The sequence below is a fragment of the Vulpes vulpes genome, chromosome 13 (genome assembly GCF_048418805.1).
Source record: "Vulpes vulpes isolate BD-2025 chromosome 13, VulVul3, whole genome shotgun sequence".
Classification (NCBI taxonomy): Eukaryota; Metazoa; Chordata; class Mammalia; order Carnivora; family Canidae; genus Vulpes; species Vulpes vulpes.
This window is the reverse complement of record NC_132792.1, coordinates 36,540,649-36,549,629: the sequence shown is the minus strand read 5'-3', so window position 1 is coordinate 36,549,629 and position 8,981 is coordinate 36,540,649. Positions and strand designations below refer to the sequence as shown.

General features: G+C 35.4%; 1 protein-coding gene across 2 annotated transcripts in view; it reads right to left on the bottom strand.

Moving 5' to 3' along the window:
* Nucleotides 1-4,068: 4,068 nt before the first annotated feature.
* STK3 (serine/threonine kinase 3) overlaps nt 4,069-8,981 on the bottom strand; it is a 272,048-nt gene continuing 267,135 nt past the window's right edge. For both annotated transcript variants that reach the window (XM_072734231.1, XM_072734232.1), the window contains one exon: nt 4,069-5,445. Coding sequence is in view for 1 of the 2 variants with exons in the window: in XM_072734232.1 (XP_072590333.1) it covers nt 5,287-5,445 (159 nt within the window). In the remaining variant the exon portion in view is untranslated. The remainder of the gene's footprint in view (nt 5,446-8,981) is intronic.

The following is an 8,981-nucleotide window of genomic DNA, read 5'->3' as shown; positions in this document are numbered from 1 at the left end:
GTGAAACAAAACATTAAGGGCATAAATCTAAAATTTCCAGATGGGTCTTCATAAATGTGGCCATAGATGTTGCCCCTAACAATATCTCTAAAATAGAAAAAGTGTTAAAGGGGCAAGGGAAATGTTTAGCTTATGACTTAATTTGTTTTAGGTAGAAATGAAGTATTTTTAACAATTGAATATTATTCTCTTCAGTGCAAATCACTACCTGAGAGTAGGCCAGGCCCATAAAGCAACACACATCCAGGCTCTAGGAGACTCTAATGCACTTCAGAAGTCACAATAAATTTTCTTCATTCTTGTAAAAGGAACGCACTAAACCAGAAAGGATTAAAAGTATTTTTTAAGCTAATGTCTATGTGCCATATGCCAAGAACTTTGTTAAATATTTTATGTGTACTAGAACATTTGATCTTCACAACTGCTGTGTTATTACAGATGAAGACATTGAAACACGGATTAGTTGCATGGTTATTCTTGCCCAGGACAACAAAAGTATAAAGGAAGAGTTGGCGTTTGAACCCAGGTAATTGAGTTTCTGAGGCTATGTACCTTCCACTATGCTGATTAATGTTTCTCCAAAGGACTCATGCATTATCCAAGCCAGACTAGAATATGTCTCAGTTTATAAGAAACGTAGATTTTCAAGGCACAAGAACTCCAAATATAATAATGAGGGAAAACAAATCTTTGTACAACTCATCTTGGAAACTTAATGCACTCTGCTTTTTTTCACTCTACAGATAAAAAGGATGCCATTTCAGAAAATATAGGTCCCATGAAATGGAGAAACATCAGCTAACAATGGTATTCTAAGTTTTAAGTGAAAAGCTTAACAATGGTCTTCTAAGTTTTAAGTGAAAAGCTTAACAATGGTCTTCTAAGTTTTAAGTGAAAAGATCAGCAAGCAGGCTTAGCAACCCCATCCAACGTTCTAAAGTCAGACCGCCTGTGTTTATTAGGCAATATAGTCCAGTGGAAAAAGCAAAGGTTTTGGAGACAGATGCTGGCATTGATTAGCTTTGTGACCTCATTTAATCTCTCCTATCCTTTCTTTCTGAGAAAAAGACCGCATCTTATTATGAAGGTTTGAGATAATGTATCAAAAGTGGCTTAGTAGATGCTCAAAAAGTAATTGATACTAGTATTATTGTTGTTACCATGATTACCTGGATATAATGAGAAAGATTAGCCTTTATGGCTAATGATGACAATTTTGTTGTTTGAGCTTATAGTATTCAATGAAACTTTATTTACTACTAATTTCATCTAACATCCCGGAAGGCATGTAGGGAAACAAGACGATAAACACCAAGTCTCTGCTCCCAGAAACATTATAATCCAATAATAAATCACGTAATTATAATACAGTTTGAAAGAAGTCTGGTTTGGTGGAAGAATGGGTTCAAATAAAGCAATAACATAAGATGAGTTGGGGCAGGTCTTGACTGCCAGGAGGCGGAGTTCATTCATAACTTGGTAGGCAAAGTTCTGCAGGTAGAGGAACAACCCCTAAAATCAGAATTTTAAGAGCTTAATCAAGTGAAAAAAAAATGTTTGGCATGGAGTCTGGCTACTGATAAGATCCAGTGTGAGAAGAACGTGGGCTTGAAGTTGGTTTTCCAAGATTGGTGGAAGAATCCAGCCAGTTATTTGCTTTCTCGCTAGGGGTTTTTCCACACCTCAGGGAAATGGTTGGTCGAGGTTCAAGTATTTTGTGTGGACATGGAACAGGGAGAAGCTGACAGACTCCCTGAAGGATAAGCCACCATTTAGTGGCACCAGACTACCCGACTAAGATATATATCCTTGAGACCACATCTCATCAAATTGCTCAAAAAGCAAAGAAAAATAGTTCTCTCTTTAGATCCCCAATTCTTGGGCTTTGTTGGGACCAAAAAAAGTATCTAATACTCCAATAGCATTTTGATGAAACACCTAATGCCTATGCCTGATAATAATTTAGTAGTGCAATGTAACTCCAAATATTTATTTTTATTTTTTTTAAAGATTTATTTATTTATTATTTGTGATAGAGAGAGAGAGAGAGAGAGGCAGAGACACAGGAGGAGGGAGAAGCAGGATCCATGCTGGGCCAATTATTTTTTTTTTAAATGATGTTCTATTTAGAGTGTTATATCATTAGTATTTTCAGGATTTGTTTTAATAATTAATCTTTAACATACAGGATAGGAAACAAAGATAGCACTCCTATTGAATGCTAATGTGTCAGTAATTTGAAAAGATTTCCTGTGATTAAGTTAAAAACATCTTATTAATGTATTATATAATTTCTGCTAGAGAAGCTAGATATCCTTCAGTGAGTAGAGTGATTTTTAAACCTTGGGGATGTGATTCCATAAATAAGCAGAGGAAAGAAATACAAAAGCACGTAATGTATGTAAGATGTTTAGCATAGTGTCTGACAAATAATAAGTGTCCCACACAGTAGACATTATTTTGAAATCTATTTAAATAAAAACATTTTCTTCTCCAATTTCTATTGGCTAAATTAGCTCATATTTTTAACATTAAAGTATTTCTGCTAAAATAAGCTAAGTGTATTGTAAGTCTGTAGAAATGAGTCATCTAAATCAAAGAAAAAACCTTCTCATCTACAGACTACATACAATGATGCTGGCTTTTCAGCAAGACAAAATCCTCACTCATTAGCTACAATTACATTTACAATTCTGCATTTATGAAAGGACGGGGGTGTGCAGAAAGTACACTTACCTATTTTTGGAATGTTCTCAGAAGCCAAGGTTAAGATAATAAGAGGCTTCTTCTTAAACTCATTAAAATAACTAGAAAACTCTTTCCTTAGCATCATGACTAATCAAGGCTTACCTAGACTCGAAGGATTCTTTCATGGCTTTTGGTTCTTCAAAACTTGCCAGGAGTTCTTTTTTTTTTTTTTTTTTTTTTATTGGTAGGGGGCAGAGACAGAAAAGAGTGGAAGAGTTTTGCAACAGATTATCCTAAAATATTCTGGAGTTTCCTGAGGCTCTAAAATAAAAATATGCTCACTGTTCTTAATTCTCTTAAATATACATGTGTTTGTGTATAAAGAATAAAAATAACAAGAGTTTAAAATGTATTTATATACAAATTACAATGTGATTGGAACAGTCAATGTTTACTATTAAAAGGAGGATTCTTGTTGAGACTGAATTAGTAAGAATGGTTAACAGGCCTCACTGAATTATTTTGCATAAATTCTCTAATTTAGCAAACTGGAGAGAAATCATCTTGATAGGTTTCTTGACATTTCATGTAGGTGGTTTTACTTGGGTGATATCAAGTCAGTCATTGGATTTCATCAAATTAGGCAAGGTATTAGACAGGTTACCGAAAAGACGAACACTTTACAAAGGGGAAGGAAAGGGTAGAGTGCTTGAGTTGGCTGACTCAGTATGCTGACCCAAGCAGACTCCATAAGGATGTAGCACAAGCATATGCTGTACAGTCTTCATTGTTAATGACCTTTAGAGACTTTTCAATACTCACCACTATACTTTAACAATCTTATAATTCATATCCAGCCACACAATTCACGATTCATAAGAACTCAGCAGGGCAGGGATATATATTACTCCAAGGCATGGCCTGGGGTGCAACTGCCATTTTAAGATAGAACTGAAGCTTCCAGAGATGCTCTACCCGCTGTGGCAGTCATTAACGAACCCACTGGCATCTCCCTTCTCTCCCCTCCGGCACACAGGTAAGGTTGCCTTTCCTCACTCCCTTGAAATTAGGGAGTTAGTGGCCACGTGACTAGTTCTGAATACTGGTTGTGGCCACCCTGACATGTATCACAATGTCAGCACTCCTCCCCTTGCTGTCGTGACCACCAGTGTTGCAGATGGTGGAGGTCCTGGGGGTGAGTGACAGAAGCAGGGTGTCTTGCCAATGTGGGATGGGCATGGAGCACCAGTGAGGAATCCACACTGAGCCCCTGAGGCTCCCAGTTGTTATGGCTACATCAGCCAGGCTGTCCTCACGAACAGACCCTCCGTACCAGGAAAAGAGAGAATCCAGGTGGTGAGTTTTTAAAAGACATAGAGATGATATGTGCCGGGTGGCACAGTAAAATTTATTTTTCTTTATGATTTACACATAGTAATTAAACACACAAAAGAACAAACACTGTCAAGATGTCCATATGTAGCTTAGGAACTGACTGGTCCCAGTTCAATCACACAAATGTTCATTCAGCTTAAAAATGAGTTTCTTTTTAACATTTTTTTTTTTATAGTCCCCAAGGCTTGCACAGTTCAGTACAAATGTTTTTGCTATTTTGTTATTGCCAGGCACATGATGTTTATCAATTCCCAGGAAATGAATGAAATCAACAAAAAAGTCCTGTGACGATTGAGCACAAATTTTACAGAAATAGATTTGATGACAGTTTGATAGTTCAGCTAACAGATCTATAAGTGAAACATGAAACAATATTAACAAATTACATTCGTCTTAAAGATTTATTTCTTCTAAAATATTTACCATACTTCTTTGTGCAAGGGTTCCACTGACTTCTTTGGTTTTAAACATTATAGCCCTGTGTGTCCTAAATATATATAGTTCTATTTGTACCAAACATCGAGAATAAAAACATTAAACAAAATTTCAGAAGGTAAAAATGGAATTATTGCTTCAGTATAAAAAAGTGTCAGGGCCCATCTGGGTACTATTGCTATTATTGCTTTGCTTCTATTGGAAAACTATCCTGGAAATCAAGGAATGTATCCCATCACTACCTGCTGAAAGTATAATTTGGTTGTATATTATCATCTATTAATACGCCCCTCCCTTCACTAAAGCTATCCTAATCTTGTCCTTAAAAACAAAACAAAGTGAAACAGCATAAATAAATAAGCTTACCTGGGGATACAATAAATAAGCTACTAGAAATAAGAATAAAGAAGATTGTAACACAAAGCTCTTCAGTGCTGTACAATTAAACAATAGCTTCAGATTTTCAAGGTCTCTAAACACAGCATTGGTTGTAGAACAGTTTTAGCGCTGATGAGCACCTGACAGATCTAGAGAGGAAGACATTTCTGTTGTTTTCACTATTTAAAGAATGAAAACCTAGAGGCTACAGTTGTAAATTCTGCCTTTTGGGAATTTACTAGGTATGTACCATCAACGGTTCTGGACTGCTGCCTAATTGTAGAGCACAAATCTTAGGGATTTAAAAAAAAAGACAGTAAGAATATTCCTTCAATTCTTAGTGGTTTCTTGGTCTCCAGAATAGTTAAACAAACAGAAAAAAAATGAGACTCAAAAGTTTTGCTGCCTTCTTTTCTTTGCATCCATCGCATCCAGAATGGGTTGTCTTTTTGCAGTGTACCTTTGACGAAGCTCTTCTATTTCTCGTTCCATCATGGGGTCCAGCGCTTTTAACCGCATCTGCAGTTCTTCTAAACTGAGATTTTTTAACTAGAAACAGAAAAAAAAAAAGAAGAAGATATTAACACAAAATTATCTACAATAGGATAAAATCTAATGGGCTTTAGCATGAATATTTCAGCAAAGTCTTTACATCATCTTTGAAATGTAGTTCAACAATTAAAATTGGAATACCTTCTCTGAAGAACCAAGATACCACACCTTGTAAGAACCTTAAGTAATTTTGCAACAAAAGCAATAAAAAACTCTGCTTTTAGGAAAAAGCAGAGAGAAAAATAAGCTGGTGAAAAGTATTTGTTTTTTAAAAAAAGGCAGAAAGACAAATCCACCAGTGCCAACACACAGACATTCAGGATATGTTCCGAATATATCTACTCCAATCTCTCCTATCCTTTCCAGCTCTGGAGCACCACCATAATTGTGAGTACTTGCAGAGATCACCCAAAATGTGACAAGATTGAATACAGGTTAAATTAAGCATTCTATCTTGCATTTCACCAAGTGTTTAAATTTTAACTACCTGGTTAATCAGAAAATTAAATTATCTAGAATACTTTTGTCCCAAACATTTTGATATAATAAGGTTTTTAATTTATGAATCAAAATCCTGAGCCTGATGTAAACAATGCTGTGTACATTCTGACATAAGCTTGGCTAATCTGAAGATATAGTGCCTATCAATTTTTCACTATGTATATTCTAGTTTGACAACAATGGTAAGATTTGACTAAATGGTATAGTTCGACCATAATGATTTAGTTAAATTATACTGCCTTCTGGAGACAAGACCAGCACATCCTTTACTGGTTTTCTGTGTAACAGCAGGAAAGAAGCCTCATATATATGCAGGATGAGATCCATTCCACATAATGGGATTGGTGGCATCCTGAACTTTAGTGTAATTATTTGTATGTCACAACAGCAAGATATGGATTATCTCTTGAGAAACATATTTTAAGATATCCTGAAATATATAACCTAACACTTGGGCTTTTATCTTATTAACCTTAAAAAAAAAACCCTAAAATTCTTGTCTCTTTCAGAAACGGGCTATTAAAAAGCAATGGTGGCAGGTAGGTGGTTTTAAAAGGTCTGTTAGACGATAGTGATTTACAGAATGCTACTACATACTCAGCATTTTGGTAGGTATACTCTAAGGAAAGCAAAGAAGCACTAAACTACTTCCTTGCCTTAAGAAACTTACAAATTCGTCAGAAGGGTAAAGATCAGGAACTAGAAACACTTAGGACCTGACACAAGACCTTACTGGATGTAGGACAGATTACAGTGAGAGGTTCTCAGGCCCACAAATAAGCTTCACAGGTACAAAATTCTGCATGTTCATGCGTACATTTTCCTGGGGAGAGTATCTATTATTCTTTGTGTGTGTGTGTGTGTGTGTGTGTGTGTGTTTTAAATAGATTCCCCCCCAAAAAAGAGAAGCTTCATTATAAATTCAATGGAGAGCAGATTGCCTTTAGGGAGCAGGGACTGTGTTGGTCCTTGAAAGGGCGGTGTCTCAGAGCAATGAGCAAGGCCCAAGGAGGAAGCCTCGCCATTGTGAAGAAGGACTAAGGTCACTGCAGAACTTGGTGCTGGTGGGGTCCCAAGCCAGGCAAAGCAGGGTTTGGACTTCAGGGAGTCACGATCTGCTCTAGAGCAGAAGATTCTATGAGAGTAATTCAGACTTGGTTTTAATATGCTAAAAATTTTTTTTTCACTAAGAGAACTGTTTTTGTTATTTTATGAGTCAAGTCACTAAATGCTCTCATTACTTTATAGTCAACATGTCAATTTTAACAAAAAAAGTTATTTTTCAGCTTGATCCTCCAATTTACTCACCTTATCTGGCCCTAAGTTACTCTTGGTTCTAAAAATCAAATTTATTCACAACTGAAAAAGATTTGTTGCCACTGAGGATACTGATAAGAATGAGTCACAGGCTCTGAAGGAAATTCAAAAGAGGATTTCCAAAAATATAGGCATGACAGTGTTACGGGAAAATGTAAATGGGCTCCCAGGATGAGAACTCTGAAGGTGAGCACCACTTGCCTTGGTATATGAAAAGTTCTGGCATATATACAAAATATGCCCTATTCTGGTATACATATAAAATATGCCTTATCATGAAAAGAAGCTAGCTTACTGTATCATACCATCATATGTATTTATATACAATGCATTGTACTGCATATTATATTCCTTCTTCATTAATTTTTAAGCCAAATATTAATCATGCATCTGTTAGATGGTCAAGGATGTTCAAGTCTCTGGGGGGATAAAGAATAAGCCAACAGGGGATCTCAGGACTTTCTAAACTGTATGTACAGGTGATGGTGAGATGAAGGGCCAATACAGACCACACACAGCTATATTTTCCCAGGAAAGACACACTTGGGTGCTATCTACATAAGATCCAATTTCACTTTGTCTCTTTTTCAGCCGATGTTAATCTTCCCATCTCTGAATTTCTACATAACATTAATAATTTAAACAATATAATTTAGTATTTGATTCTAGTCATTTATTATTTCATAATTCATTTTTATGCATGAGTTTCATGTCTCCATGCTAGACATTCCAAAAATTATTTAAACTTTAGAGACTGTACACACACTTAGAAACTATAAAACTGTACTGCTACATATCATGGCATAAAGACAGGTAAGCAGAAATACAGAAAAAAACACTCAAAGGAATGGGTTACTCAGTAATTAGGAGAAAGAACATCAAACAAAGCAAACAGTTTTGCATTAAGATATTCCTGTAGATATCTTATGCTACCTAACTGGGGCAAATTATCAACAATATATAAATATTATATTATAGTAGTGGACTGAATTCAGAGATAGAAGACAAGTTTTACTCCTGTAAACAACTGTAATATTTTCAATATGTAAAATTTGTGACAAACAGATCTGTGATGTTGGAGAACCATTAGTAGTATTGTTAGTGAATTAGGTGTTCCATATAAGTAAATTCATGAAATATCTAAATCTTAGTTTTTTAAGTGGTAAAAACTTTGCTTTAACCATTTTGAAGAGAAAATCTTTATAAATACTTTACAGAATATGTTGCCTTCTAAACCAGAGAGTACAGGACCTAAAGCAACTTTCCCTTGATGATGAATCACCATCATTAATTTCTATTACTAATCTGTGCTGTATGTTAATTTTCTCTCCCCTTTTTGGCTTATTTATCTTCATTTGAGAGAAAGTTGCCAGCTCCTTTTCATGGCCTTCATTAGACATATATCATTCTCTCTTTACTTCAAGCTTATTTATCTGTTGGGAACCAGAAAAGCAATTAATCCTCTAAGGCATTACACTAAATAAGAATAATATATTAAAGAAAGCCTGAGACTGTTTTAGGAAAGACAGAGCATGGCTTTAGTGCTGAACTTTGTTAACACCTGTTTCTAGTGTTTTTCTTTTAATCTGATTTCAGATTTGTGGCTATAGGTCAAGGTTACAGGAAATCAGACACCTATGTATGAAACATAAATAGTTGTATTTTCAGGTATGCTGTCAGAGAAATCCTGAGTACTCATTAATTAAAATATTTAT